Source organism: Ochlerotatus camptorhynchus, unplaced genomic scaffold, assembly GCF_037179485.1.
Source record: "Ochlerotatus camptorhynchus isolate MF236.1 unplaced genomic scaffold, CSIRO-AGI_Acam_v1.1 ptg000180l, whole genome shotgun sequence".
Taxonomy (NCBI): Eukaryota; Metazoa; Arthropoda; class Insecta; order Diptera; family Culicidae; genus Ochlerotatus; species Ochlerotatus camptorhynchus.
Genome location: NW_027040670.1, coordinates 492,669 through 519,272, shown reverse-complemented (window position 1 = coordinate 519,272; position 26,604 = coordinate 492,669). Strand labels below are relative to the sequence as shown.

The following is a 26,604-nucleotide window of genomic DNA, read 5'->3' as shown; positions in this document are numbered from 1 at the left end:
GTTTTTTTGTTTTTATTTTTATATTTCTATAAAGAGATAATTTCAGTAATTTTTTTTAATAGTTACATATTGTTTACTTTATGTTTGAGTTCTTTATCAGAAAAAGCCAAGTTTTTCAGAGAGCGAATATATCACAATCAGAATTGTAGAGTTAAAATTTGAACTAGTCTAGTTTAGGCACTAAAGTTCCACTATAGCACAGCGATCATATCTTCGACCTTGCCCGATGAATCCATCGAAAGATATGATTGATGCAAGGAGGGGCTGGTTTCGATTCTTCTATCCCCAGTGTTAATTATGGGTGATATGAACTCCCATGGTACTGGGTGGGGCGATCTATACGATGACAATAGAGCGGCTATTTTTTACGATTTATGTGACGATTTCAACTTGACTATTTTGAACACTGGTGAAGTGACACGTATAGCTAAGACGCGACCTATCTTTGTGTTCAAGATCACTATCATTGGATTGTCTGTGGAAAGTTATCAATGATCCCCATGGTAGCGATCATTTTCCAATCATCATTTCAATTAAGCGTGGCCCTCAATCTGTAGAACCATCTCGAGTTCCATTTGGATGGGATGTTCCTTGTAGTCGATGTTGACTGCCAAAAATATGCAACGGCGGTAACAATCGGTGTCGAATCAATAGATACGCTTCCACCATTGGAAGAATATCGATTCCTCGCCGATTTGATATACAAAAGCTCACTGGAAGCTCAAAAAAGAAAAGTTCCAAGAGCACCCTTCAACAGGAGACCAGCCACACCTGGATGGGAGGAAGAATGCACAAAACTGCATGTAGAAAAATCTGATGCTTTCAAAGCTTTTCGTAGACACAAAACCTCCACATACGTTGAGGAATATTCAAAGCTTGAGACAAAGCTGACACAATTAGGGTAAAGCAAAAAACGCGGTTATTGGCGCAATTTCGTCAAGGGACTTTCACAAGAAACCCCAATGAACACCTTTTTTTTTCCTTTGGTTTGTTTTTTCCGTCGATCTTGTTTTCCGTGCTGAGCACCAATGCTACCGACGGCCAGGAAGGCAGCTCCCACACCTGGACCCTACCTATCGACCCATCAACTCATGAACCGGGGACCAACGGCTTTACTTCCCATCCGAAGGAAGGCGTGATCAGAGATGTTATGCCTCAGAACATCCCGGCGGCGCCGACTGGGATTGAACGCTTACCACTACACAACCGGCGCCGTTAATGAACACCTTGTGGAGGGTGGATCGCAACATGCGTAACCGCTCATCTTCTAATGAGAGTGAAGAATACTCCCACCGATGGATATTCGCTAAAAAGGTCTGTCCGGACTCAGTTCGACAATCTGCACAGATGTGGATATTAAGGAATTTTAAATAATTTCTTGTACAATTTGTTGTCAGAAAAGCAAATGATTTTGACGTAGGACTACGTCTTTAATTTCTATACTGGGAGTCAACTTTGTGAAAACCGAAAATGGAACATGAAACAAAATTATGAAAGATTTTGAACATTAATAACTCAGTTGCCCCTGTACCAATTTCAATAATTTTATGACCAATCGATCAGAAATATTTCTACGCATCTATAGCAATGCTTCCGACTAACGAGAAACTATTAAAAAAGTGGTAATGTCAAGCATTGTCCAATGTACAAATAAAAAGGGATAATTTAATCACTGTTTTCATGAAATAATCGTTCTTCCCAAACCCAGTAGTCATAATCGAGTACCACTTGGTTGCACATCATTCTGCTTTAACCTTAAAAGATATAAAAACGTGCTGCTGTCTGTCATCAGCTCATTTTCGCTTCGGACGGCGTGGTGGTCAGCAATAGCAGCAGTAGGAAGGTGGAGGCTAGTCCACTCTTCTACACCCAACAAGCAACAATTGATTGGTCGTGGCAAAGGAGGATAAGGTCTTGGTGAAGGATGTGCCAAGCGTCATCACAAAGTTCTTCGAGATAACCACCATCCGTCGTCTGGCTCGCCGTGGTGGTGTCAAACTTATCTCCGGTTAGATCTACGAGGTGTGCTGAAGGTGTTCCTGGAAAATGTGATCCGTGATGTTGTCACCTACTCTGAACACGCCACGCGTAAGCGGCCATGGATGTCGTCTATAATAAAACGGCCCTTTTTAGGGCCAACAAGCTTATAATAGTAAAGAGTTGGTATAGCATTTATCTGTGCCTGTTTGTCCATAATCAGAACCACAGGCACCCAACAACCACACAAAATGCTCTACAGAGTTGTAATCTTGTAATCAAACTTGGAAGCAGGGGTGCAAGTGATTTTGATTGATTATCTTCATCAACTTTCTCTTTGAAAAAAATACCACAAATTTGGTACGCTTACAAATCAAAAACGGAGAGAGTTAAGATAATTGATTATTGATCAATTAAAAGAACTAAATGCTCTTCACATTTGTTCAGTCCACTAGCGGTCCTACGTAATGCTTCCGTTCGTGCCTCTAGGCACAGACCTTTCTACTGTTTTCCCTTGGACAACTGACAACTTCCAGAATCAGTTACATGGGCCTGCCCCAAGGTTCATGTCCCAGCCCTCTTCTTTATAACTGTCCGGAGATGATCCTCCGTAATAAAGACAACCAACCAACCTTCTTTATAACTTATATGTTAAAACTATCGAAAACTGTTTGGCAGAACAATGTACGCTAAGACAACTTGCAGATGACGGTGTAGTTCCCGAAAGAGGTCCACATGTCGTGGACCTGCAAGGACCATTGCAAAGTTCCTTAGATAACTTGTCGTCTTCTGCTAGAAATCTAATGATCGATCCGCCGCAGAAAACTGAACTGATAGTGTTTACTCGAAAGCGGTACCCAGCCCAAATGCAGCTTAATCTTTTGGGCAGAAACATTACTCAATCATTGTTTTTCAAGTACCTTGGGGTCTGGTTTGATTCAAAGTGCACTTGGAATACCCATATTACGTATTTGAAGCAAAAATGTCAACAGATGATCAACTTTCTCCGTTCAATTTGCGGCACATGGTGGGGTGCTCATCCGGGAGACATCATAACGCTTTATAAAACAACAATTCGACAGTGAGCATGCATAAGGGCCTATACGCGATGATCGATTCTCTTCGTCGATTTTCTCTTTTGTTAATAACTCGCTAGATTTAAGGTTCAATTTACTTTAATGCGTTTTTAAAAAATTCAAAAGCAGTTTTTATCGACGCATTATTTTGGATTGCAAAAAACTCGCGTCATTTTGTGTAAAATATCAAAAGGAATCGAATAGTGCGAGCTTTTTGCAATCTGAAATAATGCGTCGGAAAAAACTGCTTTTGAAATTTTCCAAAAAGTATCAAAGTAAATTGAACCTTAACGTTTCTCGGTGCGTTTGCTGTTGCTTTCGATAGCCAATACAACCTGTTACTACTCTGCATTGAACAAATTCTAGAAAATTGTTTCGCCTAGCTGTAGCAATGCAAAGAGAAAATCGATGAAGAGAATCGATCATCGCGTATTCGCCCTTATGAATGCTCACTGTCGAATTCTCTCTGTTCTAGAGTACGGCTCTTTCTGCTTTCTCTCGGCAAGAAAATGTCACCTAATGAAATTGGAACGAATTCAATATCGTTTTCTGCGTATTGCTCTCCGCTGTATGCACTCAACGCATAGCATGAGTCTCGAGGTTCTGGCAAGAGTAACACCTCTCCAGAACCGTTTTTGCGAGCTCGCTCTCAGGATACTAATCAAATGCGGAGTGACAAACACAATTATAATTGAAAATTTTCACATTCTCGATTTATGAGAATCTACCTTCACTACATATCTTCGGATATGTGTCTGCAGTTCTTCAATTGAATATGATGTGTCCATGAAACAAGTGCTTCATGGGATTCCAGATCAACTTCGAACTATTATTATCCCACGTATTTTCACTGAAAAGTACTAACACGTCAATTGCTTGAAAATATATTTTACAGGTGGGTCACGTCTCAATGGATCCACTGGCGTCGGTGTCTTCAATGAAAACTCTAGCGCCTTCCGCAAACTTCAGGAACCTTGTTCCGTTTATGTTGCTGAGCTGGCAGCAATCAACTTCGCATTAGGGATAATTTCCAACATGCCCGCAGACCATTTCTTCATCTCCTCGGATAGTCTCAGTTCGATTCAGGCTATTCGGCCGTTGAAACCAGGTAGGCACTCATCTTATTTCCTTTCAAAGGTAAGGGAGCAGATGAGAAAGATCATATATGTCTGACGTTACAATTGCGATTGCTAAGTTAGATAGACTCGGGGTAAATGGCAACCTCCTGCGATGGTTTCGCTCTTATCTCAGTGATCGCCAGCTGATGGTAACCGTTGGTGAATGTCAGTCTGCTACTTACCCAGCCACGTCAGGGATACCTCAAGGAAGTCACCTAGGCCCGTTGATTTTCCTGTTGTACTTTAACGACGTGAATCTGGTCCTCGAAGGCCTTCGTCTATCGTATGCAGATGATCTTAAAATCTATATCCGGATCCACTCTTTCGATGACTGTCACTTCCTCTAATGCCAGCTCGAAGCGTTTGCTAACTGGTGCAACTTGAACCGAATGGAGGTCAACCCCGCGAAGTGTTCAGTTATCACCTTCTCTCGCAAGAAGGAACCGATCATGTTCAATTATGTACTTCAGGAAACAACTATCAGCCGTGTCAACCACGTAAACGACCTGAGAGTTATTCTAGATTCCCAGTTAACCTATAAGCAACACATCTCGTTCATTGTCGACAAGGCGTCAAGATCTTTGGGATTCATTTTCAGGATTGCAAAGAATTTTTCCGATATATATTGTCTCAAATCGCTATACTGTTCCCTGGTGCGGTCCACCCTGGAATATTGCTCTGCAGTATGTAACCCAAGCTATAACAATGGTGCTGAAAGAGTTGAGTCCGTTCAGCGTCGATTTCTTCGATTTGCTCTGAGGAAGCTGCCTTGGAGAAACCCTTTTCGTCTAGAAAGTTATGAAAGTCGATGTCAACTGATTGATCTGGAGCTTCTACGTACTCGGAGAGACACTTCGCGGGCCCTGCTCATCGCGGATAGTTTACAGGGTAGAATTGATTGTTCTACAATCCTGGAGAAGATCAACGTGAACGTCCAACCCCGAGCGCTGCGAAATAACGCTATGTTAAGATTGCCTCAGCATCGCACTAACTATAGCATGAACGGTGCTATAGACGGCCTTCAACGTGTGTTCAGTCGAGTTTCTTCAGTGTTCGATTTCAACCTTAGCCGGCGCCGGTGGTGTAAATAGTGGTAAGCGTGACTGCTTTCTAATACCCCAATGGGTCTGGGTTCACTCCCAGCCGAGGTCGGTGGGATTTTTCTGAGGCATAAAAATCTCTGGTCACGTCTTTCTTCGGAAGGTAAGTAAAGCCGTTGGTCCTGGCCCATGTGTGTTGTTGTGAATGGGTGCGATACCCAACAAACAATTTCAGCTGCAGGTAAGCTTATACAGACAAAAATTAGCTGCAAAAGGCAATTTTCAGCTGTATTAGCTAGTCTGCAGCTAAAATTGTTAGTTGGGTATCCTACGCAGGTGGTGGAAGCTGCCTTCCTGCACATTCGGTTGCCGTCAATGGATGGCAATCGATGTCCGTCGGTGATTGGCACTAGATTGCGGAACAGAGACCGACGTTAAATAAAGGAAAAAAAAATTCTACCTTACACGAGAGATGCTACGCGGGCGCTTTTCCCGTACTTTATCTGACGCAGTAAACCGTTGAATGATCATGTATTTTAATGTATTGTGTATTTTAATAAGCTGGACTATGTATTTTAATGTTATTCTACACTCAGCCTGTTGATGTAAACTAATAAATAAATAACTATGGTCGTAATTATATCTGGTCCCCGTATAAACATGTTTCCCGATTCTCTGAAATTCTCTGAAGAGCTATCAGCTGTTTCCCGATTCCTGGGCAGCCATAAATGACTGGGAAATTGAAACACTACTCGAAATGATCTCCTATGTACAGCCGGGAAGGAATTCGTTTACTCGTTTGATTATAACATAAATGACTCATTTATTAAATGAGCCGTGCTATGGGAAATGGGAGCAGTTTCCCGATAATCGAGAAACGTGATTTTTTGGTAAATATGGATCACATTTCCTTTTAAATAATAATAATACTACAGACAACCGATAAAACTCTAGCAAGTTGTTCATTGAACAAGCATTTAACGGACAATTTAAAAGTATCGTAGTTGGCAGTATTTCCACCTGTGGCACGCACAGTCAATTCCCTTGCGTTTGACGTTTACACACAACCGCCATGTGTTCAGCGTAGTGACCACCACAGTGTATACAACAGATGGCGGTAATTTTTAGCGACGATGTTTCACAATGAGAAATATTCAATGTGTTATGTCTGTTTGTCTGTGATAATACGATAACTGCACGTTAGCTCTAGACATGTAGTTAACCTGATTAAATGGTGCTATTTATTTTTTTTTCTAGTCACCACTCTGCTCGGTAGCTCCGGCGAAGGATCTACCTCAGAACGAACCAGTATACTTAAAACACGAAGGCACATCGTTCAAGCTGTGGGCTCCAAAGGGATCGACGTTGGTGTGGAATAGAACAAGCGAACAAACCGCGCTGCTGTGCTCGGGAACGGGAAATGGTCTGGAACAAACTGGGACTGTACTGACTGAGAAGACCTGTCTTCGAGGATCGCAATTTACGGTGGCAGGGGAAACCGTTAGTGCAAAAGATTTGAAATGCAAGGTCGCTGTAGATGGAGATGCTGCTACAAGTGAAAGCCCGTGTGGAAATGGGCGAGGTTTTCTAAATAAACTGGGATTCAACGCCGAAGCCAGTGGGTTTATTACTTATATTGATGCCTGTTTTGACACTGCCAGATCATCAGTTTTGTACACCAGGCACATTCTTCCGGGAGCTGCCATTGCAAGTATGGATTTAAGTGAAAATCATATGAACATATGCTTATTTTTTTCATCTTGTAGATGCCGTTGTTGCTGATGATTTCCAAACCTGGAGAAGCGATGGAATTGGAGATAAAGTTAAACCTGACGTTTCATACACGCAAGCGGCGCAAGTTGAACGGTTGACAGTGCTTTTGGGATCCAAGGATCAGGCGGAAAAATTTGTGAAAACAGGAACCGTATTCCTGAACAAAGGTCACCTAACACCAAGAGGCGATGGTGTGTTCCACACTTGGAAGCATGCAACCTTCTTCTACACAAATGCAGTTCCTCAGTGGAATGTAAGTGGAATCGCAAGTAAACCATGTTGCCACTTGAGAAACACATACAGTACCGGGCATAAGTATCGCAATTTTTTTTCTCTGCAAAAATAGTTCAAAAAGCCTTAACTTTTTCGGATATCTGTGAAATATTCTGCTAGTTGTTTATGTATTCGAAATTTATCGGTACAATTTTGACAGTAATCGGTTGAATTTGTATGTATTTTGATCGTGTTTAGCAATACGCTTCTTTTTGGAAGAGCCTATTTAAAATAGACAAGACATTGTTCTTTCCAATACTTTAAGTTTCACTAAAATCCGTTTAGTACAAAACAACTTTTATCATGAGAGAGAGAAGGATTAGTATGTTCCATTTAATTCCACTACTTTATTTACTTATCCTTGACAGATACGCGTATTTCGTCTACAATGTGCAGACTTCTTCAGTGTCAGTGTCTTGTCGAGTATTAGTACAAGACACTGAAGAAGTCTGCACATTGTAGACGAAATACGCGTATCTGTCAAGGATAAGCAAATAAAGTAGTGGAATTAAATGGAACATACTAATCCTTCTCTCTCTCATTATACAGGTATTCCACTAAGACGCCCACATTCATCAGGATTCAACTTTTATCAGTTGTGAAAATTTGCAAGGTTATATACTTTTGTCCGAGCTGTGTTTTCACTCTGCGGACAAAAGTATATAACTTCTTTTCACACCGCAGCAATGCGTGAAGAGGTTATATACTCTCCGCAGAGTGAAAATCCAGATCGGACAAAAGAATATAACCTTCTAAAATGTTTCAAATGGCGAAAAAGATATCTTGAATATTAACAAGCATGGGAGAACTCATTCAGTCGTGCGAGCTCCACAGAAATCAAATATCCATTCTCGGTTCTTAACAGATTGCTGAGTGAGTGCAAATGTTTCCAAGTAAGTGACTTTGCACACAGACTTGAAACGAATAACAGCAAAACAGGGTAAACGAAAAGGTGAAAAAAATCTAAGAATTTTCCCTACCGATTGTACAACCGATTAAAAGTTGGCAGTGTTACGTTCTGCTGCTACAAAATAATAATTTTCTACATATCAATGTCTTTTTCAACACTTAAAGTTCATATGAAGCTATATTGCGAAATAATAATTTTTATGTAGGACTACGTCTGTGATTTCTTTATGGGGATACATTTTTGAAAACCGAAAATGGAACATGTTACAACATTATGAAAGATTTTGAACGTTAATTACTCAGCTGCCTCTGGACCAATTTCAATTATTTTATCACCAATCGATCAGATATATTTCTACACATCTGTTGAAATTAAGACTTAATCATTTTTCAAAATGTCACTATTGAAATTTGCACGAATGTGCCACTGTTGCTTTGATAATTAAAATTATCACCGATTGCCTGTAAAAAGCGATTTCTCTAACGCAGATATCTAAGTTAAATTGCATCCGGTCTCACCAAACGGTGTTTATTTAATCATCGCGTGGTGAGTGGTGGCGTTCTCCAGTACACAATGAAAGGTTGCCTGCAAGCAGCGAGCAGCAACCCACATAAGCATCCATAGAAAAAGGACGAAGCCGCACCGCTATTGATCGGAATCAGTAGCTCTTCGTGAGTCGCTGTGGGCCTTCTATGCCAAGCACGTCATCCTAATTCCAAACAACATACAGCTCACCAGCCTCATCTGTGTTTAACACCCTAATGCTCTGCATTACTCAACCATAATGCGCCATAAATTTGTAAAAGAGTATTTTTTGGACATTTCTCGCATAACATTTGAAAAGGGCCTATCCTCGTTGATCGATCCTCTTCATTGACTTTCTCTTTGGTGTACCACGGCAAAATAAACGAATTTCTCGCTAAGCTCGCAGCATAGTTCGATAGAAGATGATGTTAGCTTGCGCCTGAAACAAAACACTGAATGGTAAATTCGTTTGCAGTTGGGTTATTCGGGAAAAAGAAAATCGATTAACAATGATAGGACCATTTCTCGTGTTGCGCGAGATTTGAAAAGGTTATCAATCGGATGTCAGTTTCCATATCAAGGTAGAGCTGGAATTAGGGCGTAACAGTTTTTTTTAAACAATGACTTCTCTCGATGATGCCTTGCAATTTAAGGCTCGCCCGCGCATATCAACATCACCAACAGGTAGGGTAAGTCTTCTTCTACCCGACCGGAATGTTTTTATGCGTGGACGTGCCTTGAACTCCTAAAAATTATCGAGAGAAGTCATTGTTTGCAAAAGCTGTTACGCCAAATTCCAGCTCTATCTAGATATGTTTAAATCCAACATAACATGTACTTTAAGGCAACATTGGGAGTGCGATTTTAAAAATCAAAATCGGTCGCAGCATGAAAGTGGTCTGATTTTGATCCAGAGATGATGGATTTTAATTCTTAAAACGCCAATCGATAGAATTTTTTTCTACGAATCTGTTAAAATTAATTTTTTATCATTTTTCAAAATGTCACTATTGATAATTGCAAGGATGTGAAACTGTTGGTGTGATAATTAAAATTATCACCGATTGCCTGCAAAAAGCGATTTCCCAAAAACAGATTTCAAAGTTGAATTCCATCCGGTCTCACCAAATGGTTTTTTTCCTTGATTTGTTTTCCGTCGATCTTGTTTTCCGTGCTGAGCACCAATGCTACCAACGCCAGGGAGGCAGCTCCTCCACTTGACCCCTACCTATCGACCCATCAACTCATGAACTGGGGACCAACGGCTTTACTTCACTTTACTTTCACCAAATGGTGTTTATTCAATCACCGCGTGGTGAGTGGTGGTATTCTCCAGCACACAACGAAAGGCTGCCTGCAGCGGCGTCGGTGGTGTAGTGGTAAGCGTGATTAGCAGGCCTGGGTTCAATCCCAGTCGGTGCCGCCAGGATGTTCTGTGGCATAACATCTCTGAACACGCCTTCCTTCGGAAGGGAAGTCCTCGGTTCATGAGTTGATGGGTCGATAGGTAGGATCCAGGTGTGGGAGCTGCTTCCTTGGTGTCGGTAGCATTGGTGGAAAACAAGATCGACGGAAAACAAACCATGGAAAAAAAGAAAGGCTGCTTACAAGCAGCTAGCTGCAGCCCACATGAGCATTAGACTGATGCAAAATTTGAAATTTTCGCTCCACAGTACTCAAACGGTTTCAAATCAGGTCCTGATTAGCCTCCCAAAATTTAAACTCATTTGATAAGAAACTGACTTGGTACAAACTATTCGAAGTTTGTATGGAAATTACTATGGGAAAACCAAACTTTTTGTTCATTGTCTTCTACCCATTTTCCATATTGCTTTCTCGAAAATTTATGTAACTATTCTTACGGGAAATTTTATAAGCTACAACTTTGCGTAATATCATTTTTCAGCCAATTGTCGAATTAAATTGCTATTAATTGTTTGAGAGATTGATAATCTTATGGCATGATCATGCAGCTGTTCTGTGGGCAACACTGCATTCTGCAGTGTGACATAGTAGCCATGATATTTGTGCTCTATTCTTCGCACCAGAAACACCAATGTTGCCTGCTGAACAGTTGAATGAGCATAATCATAAGACATCAGTGACTTGAATCAATAATAACTTTTGTTCCTTACATTTGATTGAACAATGGTTTTCAACTGAGAAAATTTGCTACAATCACTATTATCATTTTTAAAAGCATAGTGATGTGGTAAATTGTTAGATAGATATGAACAAAAACATAAGTTTTCCCATAGTAATTCCCATATAAACTTGAAATGGTTTGTGCCGAGTCAGTTTCTTCCTAAAGTCGTTCAAATTTTGGGAGGCTAAGCAGGACCTAATTTGGAACCGTTTAAGCACTATGGAGCAAAACTTTCAAATTTTGCATCAGTCTGAGGCAAATAAGCGTGACTTATGAATGATTTTCGATTAACATGAGGTAGCTCTTATACGCCTTTAACCATTTCATTTTCCCAAGCATTGAAAGGCGAGTGGTCAACACACGAGCCCCCTAACCTCAAAGTCCATTTTCCGGTTCCAGTTTGCTCCGATTTATTATTTTTGTCAACATTATTTTTCATACGGCAAATCAATAAACTTCACACTCATTTCTTATGGCTAAAATTCATAAGTGTTTCTTACGGAATTCTTACGTTCTTTTGCCTGCGTGTAGAAGGAGGAAGTAGCTCTCCTGAGTTGCTGTGGGCCATCTATGTCAAGCGCGTCATACTAAAGAGTATAAACAGAGAGAACCTAGGGGTAAGACAACTGTACTCGGAGTTAATATATTTGCAGTAAGTAAATTTGAGTTACTCAATATTTACTCAAAAACAAACAAAGTAGTCTAACATTTTTCATAAAATAATGTTCAAACAATCCCCGTCTGACAGAACGTTTTGATTTCAAGATTTAGTTTTCATTCATTAAAAGATCCAAGTTAGATGGCTCTTGTCCAAGCCAAGGGATGTTTAGGTCTCTTTTGCTTTCTAGGATGGATGGCTAAAGTGTAATGTCTTTGAAGTTTTTGGTGATGTGGTGGTGTTAGTGTTTCCATATCGCAGCCATTTATAATTACCCAGGAATCTTAAAATAGCTGAAGACTCTTCCCGGAAATCGAGAAATATTTTCGGTAGTTATTTATTAAAACTTGAACTTCGTCAGGATTTCTCCAGGAAGATTTTTCCGACAATTTCTGGATGTTTCTTCCAGCTTCCCCTTGAAGATTTCGACAAGCTTCTTCGGAAGGATTCTTATGATTTCTCCAGGAGGTTTCGTCTGACTTTGCACGAAAGTTTCTTCCAACATCTCCTGGAAGTTTTTTTTTAACTTGCCCTGGAAGAATCTTCCACCTTCGTCCATTGTTCAACGGAAGTTTTATCATCTTTTCATTCCAACAGTATCAGATTATAATCAGAAGTCCTAGATTACAATCAGAAGTCCTACCGCTGGAAGTGGAAACTATTTCCCATTTCATCCGGACTTCCCACGGAATTTTTTTTTTCTGAATTATTCTGAAAGTTTCATCAGGGTGCCTAAATTTGCATGAAAGTCTCTTCTAACTTTGCCCGGGAGTTTCTCACAGTTTGTGTCAGAAGCCTCTACCTGTTTCGTTTGAAAGATTCTTTGCCAGGAAGCTTTCCTGACTTCACACTAAAGATTCGTCAAACTTTCTCCGGAAATTTCTATCAATTGTCCCCGAAAGTTGTTTGGCCATTTTCAATATAATATATGTTTAACATGGTTTTCGTACAAAAAAAAAACTTCTCGGGAACAATTCTGGTAAATTGGAAACACTAGATGGTGTGATTTCAAGACTAAGGAAGTAAGAATTTAGCCAAATGTTTTCAGAAGATTAATTTAGCTCATGAAAATTAAAACTCAATCTCACAAAATCGGTCAAAGAGGTTTCATATTTTGTTGCACTACATGCCTGAAATGAGGAAACTCTTTCGTGATAAGCAACATTTTATTTACCAGCATTCATTAAGGAAGAGGGGTTTAAATCTCTGAGAATATTTAGCTAGAAAATGTCAGAGTTAGGGTCAACTCTCTCCAGAAGCGTTCGTTGTTTTCCCTGATACTTCTGCAAAAAGACATCAATAGACACGAGTTGAAAAAGGTTGAACAGGAACAGGTTGAATTTTCATCGTCTTGTGTTGTTGTGTTGATCGACACAAAAGGAGCATTGTTGAATGCAGTCTTTTATGTAATTGTTCATCCCAGGTCCAAATAGGTTAGTTCTGGTCAACTTCATAGTTGATTCTATTCTGAAACATATATGAAGTTTGTCAATGAGCGATCGTCGAATGGATGTAGGAACCATCACATACCATTTTTTAATACTGGGATTGTCCAGAATCTACCTTTGGATTAACTGGATTATATGGAATCCCCCCTGGACAGTCATGAATCCCCGTCAATATTGAGTGCAATTCTCCCTGTGATTGTCCGGAATCCTCCCTAGGATAGTTCATATTCCTTCTTTAGATTTTCCGAAGTTACCTTTGATATTGTTGGGAAACCGAACTGAGATTGTCTGAAATTCCCCCAAGGCTTGTTAGGAATCTCTACTGAGACTGTCATAAATCCCCTTTGCGATTGACTGGAACTCTCTTAGAGATTGTACAAAATCCCCCTAATAAAACGTCATCGGCATGGCAGTAAAGCAAGACAGCTCTGACTGTTCCGTAAGGTCACCATAGAAATCATCCATCGATTTTGAGAGGACAGCTTGTAGTTCCTTTCATACACGTGCAATTGCCTTTTAATTGCTGAAAGATGTTCCCAGTAAAGCATTGCAAGCGCACCGTTTAAAATGTTGTTGCTTTGCTTTGCTTGACCGTATCGGTTGCTATGTGTATTTTATGTTGAGCAACGCGAGTTACTCAAAGTTACTCAAAATTAACTCCGATTTTACTCATGATCAAAAGCTGTCTTGCCCCAAGGAGAGAACCCCGTTCAAATTCCTATTCCTACACAAAAAACCAGCTCCTGCTCCTCCTCTCACTCAGTTATTTCAACCGAATGCACTCAGGAACAAATTAAAATGGGTAAAGGATACACTGAAAAATCTTCCACATCATTACATTCAGAATCCATCACGATACACTCAGCTGTCAGCTTTGCTCGATTCTTCGTTCAGCGAAAAAATCGGTGAAAAAAAATGAACAAAATCAAACTGGCACGCACAGGGCTGAAAAGCACCTCAGAGCGGTTGCAAAGCAACTTTGTGCATGCATCTCACAACACACGACAAAGAGTGTGTGGTTCTCCTATTTGCTTCGCACATTCTTCTTTTCCAACTAATCTTTGAGAAAGCGATCCACACAATGAGCGGTACACTCCGTGCGGCGCAGGGAGCGAATATAATACAAGAAGCGCTAATGTCTTCTTGAGTTCTTGCAGACTTTGCTTACCACGACTGCATGCATAGGAGATGCAGAAGTGCACAACGAATCCTTCCTGTCATTATGTAGGTTTCTCATTTGCAACCCTACACTGAGTGGCACTCTTTGTGTCGGAGCCGTCGGAGTGATGGCTGCACATTGTGCTTTCGTTATTTCTTGGTGTGTGTCTATCTTCTCACCTCCGCTGCTTTACACTTACGCAGGGTGAAAGACAAGCAAACTTTGTGGTTGCTTGATTCTCACTTTGTTTATTTCAGGAAATCAGTACATTGCGCGCATTGAGTGATCAGTTGACAGCCCTGGGCACGTACGCCGCTTGTTTCTGATATTGTATACAAGTGAGCGGTATTACATGCAATGTTGAAACATTTTTCCCATGCCTGACTATCAATAAGAATAATTTCAGCATATTTGGATTATTGTACTTTTGTAAATTAAATTTTTAAATAGGCTATTAAAAAAAGAAGCGTGTTGTTAAAAAAAACTCAACCGATTAGTAGTAATTTCAAGGACACGAGAAAAAGTTTTGGCTCTTTGAACTTTTTTATAGAGAAAAAAAAATCGCGATGTTATATACTTATGTCTGGTAGTGCTCGAGAGTCTGAAAAGTGAAGAATGTGGTTTACGTTTACGTTTTCGAGAGAAGTACGTGCGAATTATAATTCTCAATTTCATTTTATAATTCTAGGCCATCAACGAAGGAAATTGGAATAGCGTAGAATTACGCACCAGAAACATTGCTTCGTTACTTCAGGAAGATATGCTTGTGATTCAGGGAACATTCGGGGTCCTATCTCTACCGCATTTGACGAATGAAATGATACCTATTTCATTGGAACTCGCCGGAATCGACGTTCCACTATGGATGTGGAAGATTGTCAAGTCACCTAGCCGCAACGTTGGGATTGCTTTTGTCACGTTGAACAATCCTCATGAGACAACACTGTCGGAATCACAACTCCTATGTCCAAATGTATGCGAAAAGTATGGCTGGACTGAAAAGGAGTATTCCAATTTTGCGAAGGGATTCACGTATTGTTGTGATCCGAATTCCCTCATTAGGAGCGTGCCTCATGCACCCGACGAGGGACTTGTTGCAGAAATCCTAACTCCAGCGATGTTGTCTTCCAACGGAATTGCTTTGCATGCGTGGGTACATATGTTGCTATTTGTTGGGTTGATTAATTTTTTGCGAATTGTGTGAAGTAGGTTGAAGTGATTTACTCCTAGAATGTTTGTTTAGTAGAGTTCGTTGTAATGTTAGTGGAATAAATAAATGTGACTGTTCAATCAGCGTCAGTGAGATACGATATTATTTGGTGAAATCGTTCCCGTCCATAAAATGGAGATATATTTTCCATAGTGTGGAAAAACTTTTCTGCTCCATTTTTATTTGCTTCGAAAACCTCTATAATAAAGAAAAACACATTGTCCTTCGGTTTTACTTTCATATGAATGCATGGGCTCTTTGGTTGATTTTTAGGAATTAATCAGTTAATCATATCAAACTGGTTTTATTTGAGTATTAAAGTTTCAATCATTGCGGAAAGCAGTTCGACTTTCTGCACAGCACGTTTATAAATTTAAATCTCCTAGCCTTATATCGAAATTGTAAACTGGACAATCGAAGAAATATATCATTTTCGATAGCCAGTTGGAAAATCCAATGTAGTTGTAGCTGATTTCCGCTTTAGGATCTGAAAATTCCAAAAACGGTTCCATTTCGCCATCTCTAGTCAACCGGACTGTTCCATCCTGAAAAAACTCCACCAACAGCACGAATGGTTCCACTTCGGAAAGCACCTTTGGGGTTGGTACCTTCTTCAACACGTGGTTGGTGAATAACAAAACGTTGAATCTAGTTTGTCGTCGAATCTCGGTGAAGAGATTTAGTCCGGCTCCGATGACTGCAAGTTCACATATTTAGTTATGGTCCTTGAGAATTCCACTTAACAATACATACCAATCTCGTGCACAATATCCTTATTGTACGGCATTGGAACCTTGGAGAAACGAATAATTGCATCACTTTTGCCGAAAATTCCTATCCTATAGAAAGTTGAGTTGACTCCAGCACCGGTGTTCTCAAAACTTTGCATTGGAATGTATTCCACGGGGTGATTGTAATTGTTTACCGCGTTGATCTGTTTGCATCCGTAGATGCTATGGAATTTGTTTGGATATTCATTGCTGGCTATCGATGTTTCAAACAACGTCAATAAAGCGAGTAACAAACCGACAGTTGAATTCATATCAGAGTGTTGATTGGCGCGCGATGGCTGTCAAAATGAGACTGAAATGATTTAGAACGATGTTGGCTAGCTTCCGTAAAACAAGTTCAAGGTCCATGGGATGGTGCTGCGATTGATAGCGAAACGATTACAAGCTAATAATATTACTTGGAGTTTTGCTATAACAAATATTCTGAAACAACAAAGCACCGATGAGTTTTTTTACTATGTATTTTATAATGATTGATGTACAACAACAACAACAACAGTTTGACGATTCCTACTCTCTGTTGAAACAGAGGCGATAACCGGCTTAAACATGCCTGCGCTAAGCAATGAAATCAAGGTGTTGTCCTTATCACCGCAGTATATATTGACTTGAACTGTCTCAAGCAACTAGAAACTCTTTTTTTTTATTATTATTTCTTGGACTTCAATATCTAAAATCTTAGAGAATGAAATGCCAATTTGGGTGAATAGGTATTTGGAAATATATTTAATTTCCAACATATTTTTCAAATATTCTATGCATTTAATTAAAAAAAAAAACAAGACGCTAGGATCCGAGACTGAGTTGACACAATCAGATCCAGTTGTCCTCATCGTCACCGCAATGACTTGCATCGATCTCTTGATAAGCTGTGGAAAATAGAAATAATTTGTACTAGGTTTTGCTGACAATACATCGGCGTTAGGTACTTACTTCTACCATTTTCACTTTCACACTCGTTATACGCCTGCATCAGACAGCGGTTCGAGAAACGCTTGATTTGACTGCCATCGGTCGAACATACGGGCTCCATTATGTGGGTACATGGCATTGGGCAGTTTCCCTCAGCGCTAGATGAGCGGAATAGTGCACTCAAGAATGCGAATAGAAAAATGCAAATGTAGTAGCTTTTCATTTTGACCAACGACAAACAGTTGCTGCTTGTTTTCTTCGGAGATACTGAATGGTTGAATCATATGAGTCGTTTATATACCTAAAAATAGTTCGCTTTGAAGTTGTAGCCAAAAAGATAAATATGAAACCGGTTCTTACTTGAATGCATTCATTCAAAAAAGGCCACTGATTAGGTGCAATGCAGTGTTTTCATTGCGTGATTATTCATTTTGAGTGTCTAGTTACTGACAGGTTAAGGTGGTGCTAATCAGACACTTGTTCCTAATTATTTCACTAAGCAAAATGTCTCACCTCACGGATACTATTGCTGCACGAGGTCATAATTAAAATTATTAATATACAAAAATCAACTTAACTTTCATTTTATAGTATTTTTATAGGCTCTCAACAATGATACCGTGAACCGCCGGTACTCTGACCGTTTTAAATCTGAACGCTTTTTAATTTGAACCCCGCTAATTTGCACTCCATCACAGAACAGAAATAGAACTTTGGATGCAAAGGTAACTCTATTTTTTTTTGTGAACGCTAGCACACCTAGCGGTAGAAGGCAACCTGCAGTTTACAAGGCAGCATGTTTTGATGGTGTGCGCGCCCATAGAAAACCCGTGTGAAGCGCATCCACAAGGATCGCTTGGTGATCAAACATTTTGCCCCACATTTGGTACACTGATTCGTTCCTTCCACTTCTGTTATGGTACATGCATGGTAATACCAACCGGTGGAAGCTAACGATTTTAAATTGGCTTACTACTTGACTAGCCTATTGGTCCCAAGTACATCTATAAGCGTACCCCATTCTAAAGACTGGAACGCTCAAAATTCATATCACAAAAATCTTCTTATTTTTCTTTTGGTAGTTCAATTCATATATTTAAAGAAAAAAATGTTCGTTTATTCTTTTGGTTTGCCAAATCCAAACTGCCGTGCCTTCCGCTTAACCCCTTCCATTAAATTTTGCACAGTGGTCTCATCGACCTTATTCGCCGCCGAACGCCAGTTAAACTGCTGCTCGTTTTCCATGGATTTATCAGTTTTTTTTAGATTCCGTTTGACCAAGGCCCACTACCGTTCGATAGGGCGGTGTTCTGGCTTTGTTGGGAGGGTTGTGGTCTTTGGGTACCACAACCACGTTGTTCGCATCGTACCACTCGATTGCCTTTTTCCCATAGTGGCAGCTCGTCAAGTCCGGCCAGAACAGCACAGGTCTATTTTGTTGCTTTAGGAATGGTAGCAGCCGCTTTTCCAGACACTCCTGGACGTAGACCTCTTGATTGGTGGCTCCCGAATTAATGAAAATGCCGCTTCTTAGACCACACGTTCATATGGCCTGCCAGACGAGATATTTTTTGGGAACTTCGATAGTTTGATGGTTTTGAAAATTTCAGCCACCTTCCCTTTTCCTGATGCGGTATAAAACTCCTGTCCCGGAAGCTGCTTAAAATCCGCCTTCACATAAGTTTCGTCGTCCATGGCGACACAGTCGAACTTTGTGAGCAGATTCGTATACAGCTTTCGGGACCGCTGCTTTGCCGACGTGTTTTGTTTGTAATCTCGGTTCGCCACCTTCACTTTCTTAAACGTCGACAACCTGGCTCGTTTCTTGGCCCGCTGCACAGTAGTATGGGAGACATTGAGCTTGCCAGCGACGTCCCGGATGGAGAGGTTAGGATTCCGCTTATATTTCACCGCCGCCTTCTTCGTCGTCGCTGCCACGTCCGGATTACGATTGCTGCCGCTTCCAGGCTTCCTGGCGGTCGGCAGACGCTCTCCGAACACTTTTAAAACGTTTGTCACGGTCTATTTGGCCACATCCAGCAATTTTGACAACTTGGCGTGTGAGAACGTTGGATTATTATGCTGCGCGAGTAAAATTTTGACAAGCTGCTCTTCTTGCTTGGGCGTCATTTTGAAAACTGGACAGCAAACGGTTAAAACTCATCATAGCAGCCATTGTATATACACTCAACTTCCAAATGTAGTATTTCAGGTTTTTTTATGCATTTTTAACAGAAATACACCAATTTGAAGTTGACCAATTTTTACGCGTTCCAAACTTTAGTCGAAATTCTAGTGCTATACTATATTTGTTTTGATTCGCTATGAAAGTTTGACAGATAAAATGAAGGGCTCGTGGATTTTCTCGAGGGGGGCGACTCTATCTAAGATGCTGGAAAAAATTTGTTTGCTATTGTGAGATACGCGCACGCTAAGTAAATAGAAAGAAGATTGATGAAGATTTTAAAGATTTCCTGCAAAAAGGTGGAAAGCGATAGGAGTAGATGGCTTTAGATGCAAGAGTTGAAAAAAGATTTTTCGTGAATTAATTCGCTTGTGTGAGATTTTTTAACCATCCAAAATTAAGATTTAGATGTGTCGCACCCCCAGGATTTTCTTATGTTTCGAGGGGTGTATCGATTAGCTTAAGACCGAAGAGAGTACCAGAGCTGAGCCAAAAAGTTGAGCACGTTTCTTTGGGACCTTCTGGTCTGGTCTGGACCTCTGCTTTCCAGGAGAGGTTGGAAGAAATTTCCGGGGAATGATTGAATTTGCTTCCAAAGGAAGCTTTAAAACTTCTAGATAAAGAATAAAGAATATCTTCTGGAGGAAGTTTGAGGAAAGTTCTAAGAAAAGTCGGAAAAACATCCAACACAAATATTGAGAGACTTATGACGAAAATTTAAAGGAAAAAATCGGATGACCCATCCAGAGGAAGCCAGAAATCAGAAACAGTTGCCATTTGCCAGAAGAAGCTCAGAAAACAGAAAATCATCCTTGAAGACCCCACAATGTCTTTGAAGTTTTCAGCACATTCCTGAATTGCACTTCGGAATATTCCATAATTTTGCGGAACTCCTTGAAAAATCTTGCAATTTTCTTGAGGTACTTGGAACTTCCTTAATTATAATGAAACTATCGGAATTCTCAAATCTTCTGGACTTCTTAATGATTTCGGAACCTCTGAAGTGCTCTCAAAATTTCATTGAAATTAATGGAACATCAGCATTGATGATCACTGATCTTCCTGATTTCTCTAATTTTCTTGAAGTTCTCGAAGCTGCTATTAAAAAGTACGGAACTTCCCTTTAAGTGTTCTCACAATTTTCTAATGTTCATGTAACATACCTTACGTTTCCAAAATGGTCATGAGCCTCTCGGAACATTACCATTCCACGAGTTTCTCGGAACTCCATTAAAGTTTCAGCGATTTCCTTGATATTAATTGATCTATTCTGATGTTGGCATAGCTTCCCTTAAGTTCTCTCAATTCTCCTGAAACAAATGGAACTATCCTTTATTTTCCTTGATTTGTTTTTCCGTCGATCTTGTTTTCCGTACTGAGTACCAATGCTACCGACACCAGGCAGGCAGCTTCCACACCTGCACTCTACCTATCGACCCATCAACTCATGAACCGGGCACCAACGGCTTTATTTTGCTTCCGAAGGAAGGCGTCAACAGAGATTTTATGCCTCAGAGAATCCCGGCGTCGCCGACAGAGATTTAACCCAGGTCTTTTGGGGAAATGGAACTGTCCTGAAAACAATTAAATTTCCCTGAAGTTTTTTGGACTTTTGAAGTTACTAACTATTTCTGATGTTTACTTAAGTTCATTGGAGTTCTCTGGACTTTCCTGAAATTCACGGGTTCTCGATTTGTAACAGAAGTTAAGGTGATTCCTTGTAGATTCTACAAATGGCCACCACGGAGGCTATGCATGTACTTCCACTTCGAATTTTCATTCACACACATCTCTGAAATTAATTCCCCATTTCACCTGAAATTGCTACTTCATGTATGCTGCAATACATCAAACGTGGAATAGCAGTTTCATTGTGGTACGTATCGTAGAAGCTAATATTTGTGCACTTAAAGTTACGAGAATAAGGATCTCACAGCGAAACACCTTAAGGAAACTGTCTATGACTTATCGAAACTTACCCTTTCAGATCTTTAAACTTACCCAAAAGTCTAAACTTTTCTGAAGTTCCAGAACTTCTTGAAAGTTTCTGCAGTTTCTCTGAAGCAAATGTAATTGCATTACACCGGGGACCAACGGCTTTACTTCATTTCCGAAGGAAGGCGTGATCAAAGATGTTATGCCTCAGAACATCCTGGTGGCGCCGACTGGGATTGAACTCAGGCCTGCTAGAGTGAGAGGTAATCACACTTACCACTACACCACCGGCGACGCTATACAGTTCAGCGCTGGCAGGTAATAATATTAAAAAAAAACGGTATAAATCGGTATAAAATCTCAAACAACGGTATTTTGAGGATCTTTATCTGTATATCGGTATCAAGCTCGAAAATCGGTATGAATACCGATAAATCGGTATATCTAGCAATTCTGATTGGAATAAATACCAGCATGTGTGCGTTTATCGTTGGTAGGAGATTGGTTTTACCGGTAATACCAGGTGATTTTCCGCTACCGAAATAGCAGTATTCACATGTGAAAATACCGGTATTTTCGGTACTGGTCAGTTAAAAAATGCCAAAACAAATTTTTATTTTCGTTGTCTACTGCCGATAAAAGCATATCAGCCGAGAAAAACGCTGAGGTTGTATCCAACACACGACCGTAGATTTGACGTAGGATTACGTGTTCGGTATCAATATTCGGCGTCTGTGTTAGGGAAACCACTTTTTTACCATCAAGAAAATGCCTCGTTTACTGATGACAAAATTACAATTTTTTTTTTACCGAAAATTGACTTATGTACCACTTTAATACTTGTTTAATAACTCTTAAACAACAATAATTTATGGTGGTCCTGAAAAGAACGGTTTTGTCGTGATGGTTGAGTAATGCTGAGCTATTAGGGTGTTCGACACGGATGAGGCTTGCGAGCTGTATGTTTTTTGGAACAAAGGTGACGTGCTTGGCATATATGGCCCACAGCGAGTCACGAAGAGCTACTGAATCCGATCAGTAGCGGTTAGGCTTCTTCCTCCTTCTTCGGTGAATAGACGCTCATGCAGGCTGCAGCTCGATGCTTGCGGGCAGCCTTTCGTTGTGTACTGGAGAACAATTTTCAAAGCACCGCACCGAAAGGACTGCTGCTGATGATGATGATGACGACGACTGACCGGATACTACCTCACACGATGATTGAACAAGCACCGTTCGGTGAGACCGGATTGAACTCGATTTTGAAGTCTATGTATGTTCGCTCTTCGATTTAGCTGCACACGCGGCGTGAACTATGGCCACAGAAAACGGGGAATTCGGAACAATCGGACGAACTTTAAAACTAAAATAATCAGTTTCGGCTTGGCAGTCTGGCAATCACTCAATCATAACAAATTAGTTTTGTAATTTGTCCCTACGTTTCGGCTCTGATTAGGGCCTTCTTCAGGGGAAACTGAGGGGAATTTTATTTTTAATATTAACTGTTTCACATTTAATGAATATTTTACACTCACAATTGTTGGATTTGTTCTTTGTCTAAATACTGTTTGAAGTCTAACATCTGTTTTTTTTTTGTTGGTAAGTTTTTATACATAGCGGTTTTTAGTTGAATATTCAAAGTTTTTTGATTTTTTTTGTCGGCCCTAATCAGAGCCGAAACGTAGGGACAAATTACAAAATTAATTTGTTCTGATTGAGTGATTGCCAGACTGCCAAGCCGAAACTGACTATTGTAAAACCGAAAAACCGAAACTGACTATTGTAAAACCACAGACAAACAGACGTAACACTTCATTGTGTATCTTCGTCCATGCATTTAACGGTTGATTTGAATATTATAAGTTCCGCGAACTACTCGCCGCAGCGCTCGCATCGGATCACTTTGACGTTTCTATACATTCTATAGAACTTTTATACAATATCGTTTGCGAGTTAACGAGCAAGCTTGTTTTCCGCGAGGAGCCCGAGAGATGTCGTTACTGAGGTCCTATGTTTGAGATACTATGTTTTCAAGAAAAACTTTTTCAAAGAGTTACGTCTGTTTGTCTGTGGTAAAACCTAACAGTCGAACACTCCAACACATTATAAAACTAAAGGCGTGGACTACACAAAAACGACCGTATCGTGCGATGGTCAATAGCCAAGTTGCCAGTTTATTCAATCCTCTTTCCTAGCTTGCCCTAGAGAGTCTGTGTTCGGGTCAGACATTAAAATTGCTCTCTTCTCTACGCTAACACAAATGATTACCAGTGATAAAGATAGATATCACAAGACATCAAAGAAACAACTCTACACGAAACATCGAACATTCTACCTAGCTATTTATTTGGTCGTTTAGTACTGAACATGCTGCCCCCATTGAAATAGGATGATTTCAATCTATTTGTTCTTCATCGTTGTCGTCATCGTCTACGTGGAGCTCATCATCGGAGTGCACATTGTTGTCGTTGTCGGCAGTAAATACAGCTTGACAATCGGTCGTCGGATCACCTTGCTTCTACTTCGCACGTTTGCTACTTGCACCAGTCCGTCTTGACCAGGGAATACGTCCTCGATTCACCCAAGTTTCCCTTGCATGGTCGGCAAATTGTCTTCTCGGATGATCACCATTTGGCCCGGCTTTACAGGTACAGGTTTGTGCCATTTGTTCCAGCTCTGCAGCGTCGTGATATAGTCTTGCGACCAACGAGCCCAACAGTGTTGTCTGTCGCTGCCAGCGCGACAGTGTTGTTTCCTTTCGGTCCGAAAGGTCTGGTTCGGCGATATCAGTCAGTGGACGTCCCACCAAGAAGTGTCCAAGGGTGAGAGGCCAGGATCTTCTAATAGTGCAGTGATAGGCCTTGAGTTTAGCAAGGCTTCGATGCGGGCAAGAAAGGTTGTGTACTCGTCGAAGCTCATGTTGGCAGTTCCAGTAATGCGCTTCAGGTGGTATTCACTGAGGCAAATAGACTTAAGAATTTCATAAGGCTCGACTTATGAACAACACATATGAATTTCATAAGCGTGACTTTTGAATGATTTTCGGGTAACATTAGATAGCTCTTATACGCCATTTCATTTTCATAAGCGTTGAAAGACGAGTGGTCAACACACAGGACTCGTAATCTCAACGTCCATGGATCGGTTCCAGTCTTCTCCGATTTATTATTTTTTTGTCAACATTATTTTTCATAAGGCACATCTATGAAATTCATACTGACTTCTTGTGGCTAAAATTCATAAGTGGATCTTATGGAATTCTTACGTCCATTTGCCTCAATGTTTGGAAGAACGCACGCCTGCTTCCCACAGTCCGCCGAAATGCGGTGCGTGAGGTGGGATCAGATGCCACTCGATAGCGGTCTTCGTGCAGAAATCGTCCAGTTTGATTTTGAGTTGCTGGGACTGGAACATGTCGTACATTTTCCTCAACTTGTTTTTGCAGCCGACGAAATTAAGGCCGTTATCGGAAAACAGTTTTGCACATTTACCTCTTCGAGAGACCAAGCGTTGTAGCACAGAGTTGTAGGGCTGCAATAAAGGCATCAGCAGTCAGACCACTAGCTCCAAGTGAATCGCTCGTGTAGCGAAACATACAAAAACTGCTACATACGCCTTGTAGGTGACGGTTGATCGCCTGTTGTGTTGGCGAATGTAGATCGGTCCACAAAAGTTGTTGCCCGCGTTAAGAAACAGGTAGACTCATTCCAAACGGGATCTGGGTAGGTCGCCCATCATTTGCTGCATCACGGTTGGCTTCGCCCTGAAGCAAGTGACACACTTTTGGATGACGCTACGAACAGTACTGCGACCGTGAAGAATCCAATAGCGACCTCGCATTGTTACGATCAGACAAAAGCTTGCGTGAACGGGTGACCAGATGGAAGTACCATGGGATGTTTCTTTCCAGATTTTAGACGGTTGATTTCATCGAAGAAGGCTTCTCGTTGAGCGATGCTGGTGAGAGCCAACGTTGATTGTTGAAGTTCTTGGAAGGTCAATTCTCCGAATCGGTGCTCCTTTTGATTTCCCATTCGAATGTGGTCGATGAATCGTAGTACCCATGTCATTGTTCGTTGCATTTTCCGGAAGTTGCTCTCGATCTCGAACAGGATGAACGATACAGGATTATCAGTGACTGTTATACCCAGGACAGACTATGGCTTATATCATGTAATATAGGCTGGCTTGCAATGAGCACTCATATATAGGATTTCCAGTGAAAACTAGATGTATGAGTGCTCATTGCAAGCCAGCCTATATTACATGATATAAACCATAGTCTGTTCGGGGTATTAGGTTTACTATTAGATTTATCGTTTCCGGGAGTTGCTCTGCGGGTGTGGGTTGTGGTTGAATTGGCCAAGGTGATTCGATCTTGCGCAGGAATGGCGGTCCTGTCCATCATTGGTCAAAGTGTCGCATCTCACTAGGTTGGAGCCCACGCGAAAGTACGTCTGCAGGGTTGTCGAGCGTGTTGACGTACTTCCATTCCACATCATTGGCAGGGCTGGCAAATGTCATTTTCAATGAAAGACCTCACGCGATATTTACAGAGATCTGTCACTATCATCGGATGAGAAAACGATGATGTAGATTTTCTTCAAAATCTCATCGAATTTTTCGTCATGACAAAACGTGACAGTGTTGTGATCATCGTAATTACTAGCTCATTTATTATTTTTAAAGTTACTTGTACCGAGAATCGTAATAGGATATTCACTCTACCGATTACGTAGATTACTTGCTTGAATTAATCTAAATCAGTTGGAAATGTAGATGTAAAAACCGCATAAGAATTATTCTCATGAGTGCTTGATCATTGGAAAATTACAAGAAAGCTAATGATAGGTAGTTTCGTCTCGTGATAGTGTGAGGATCTGTTTTCTCATTGTCACATGACGGCCGTGATATTTACCAGCTCTGATCATGGGTTAAATTTTGTGTGATAAAAGGAAATATTGAAACGAGAACGATTATTTGAACATCCTGCTATGGCGGAGGCATGAGAACTATAAACGTTTATTTATTGTAACATAACAAGGAAACTACAAAATAAGCAATGACAATCATACGGGGTGACATCTATGGGTAGGTACAGTAGCTACTTAAGGGTAGAAGCAGTAGTATCATAGAGGTAACTCTAAGACTAGTAGATCCCGAAGAAACGTGCTCAACTTTTTGGCTCAGCTCTGGTACTATCTTCGGTCCCAAGCTTATCGATTCACCCCTCGTAACATAGGAAAATCCACTAACCCCTCATTTTATCTGTCAAATTTTCATAGCGAATCAAAACAAACATTGTGTACACACTTAGATTTTTTCGCCGAAATGGGCACCACCGAGCAGCTCGGCATTTTATTTTGCTGGATCTCGGTGAAAAACTTGCCGAGATTCAGCTAACAAACGGGAATTTTGCCGAGATCTCAGCTAACAAACATATTTTTTGTTGAATTTCCAGCAAAATAAAT

The 26,604-nt window shown here is 40.6% G+C and overlaps 2 protein-coding genes across 2 annotated transcripts in view; one reads left to right on the top strand and one right to left on the bottom strand.

Annotated features, from left to right (window-relative positions):
• The window catches only part of LOC135701949 (uncharacterized), an 89,100-nt gene that overhangs the window by 1,007 nt on the left and 61,489 nt on the right, over window positions 1–26,604 (top strand). Inside the window, exons 3-6 of the mRNA XM_065222900.1 lie at window positions 6,469–6,922; window positions 6,978–7,237; window positions 14,792–15,301; window positions 22,213–22,372. Of these exons, the coding sequence (XP_065078972.1) occupies window positions 6,469–6,922; window positions 6,978–7,237; window positions 14,792–15,301; window positions 22,213–22,372 (1,384 nt within the window). The remainder of the gene's footprint in view (window positions 1–6,468; window positions 6,923–6,977; window positions 7,238–14,791; window positions 15,302–22,212; window positions 22,373–26,604) is intronic.
• Window positions 15,375–16,389, bottom strand: LOC135701943 (uncharacterized). Its single transcript, XM_065222898.1, has 2 exons — window positions 16,067–16,389; window positions 15,375–16,010 (listed from the first exon to the last, which is right to left on the bottom strand). The coding sequence occupies exons 1-2, from the start codon at window positions 16,353–16,355 to the stop codon at window positions 15,679–15,681; spliced, it is 621 nt and encodes a 206-aa protein (XP_065078970.1). The 5' UTR covers window positions 16,356–16,389; the 3' UTR covers window positions 15,375–15,678.

Coding starts and splice junctions, on each gene's coding strand:
- LOC135701943 (XM_065222898.1), bottom strand. CDS start 16,355: ATGAATTCAACTGTCGGTTTGTTACTCGCTTTATTGACGTTGTTTGAA. Junction 16,011..16,066: donor GGATATTGTGCACGAGATTG/GTATGTATTGTT, acceptor GTGAACTTGCAG/TCATCGGAGCCGGACTAAAT.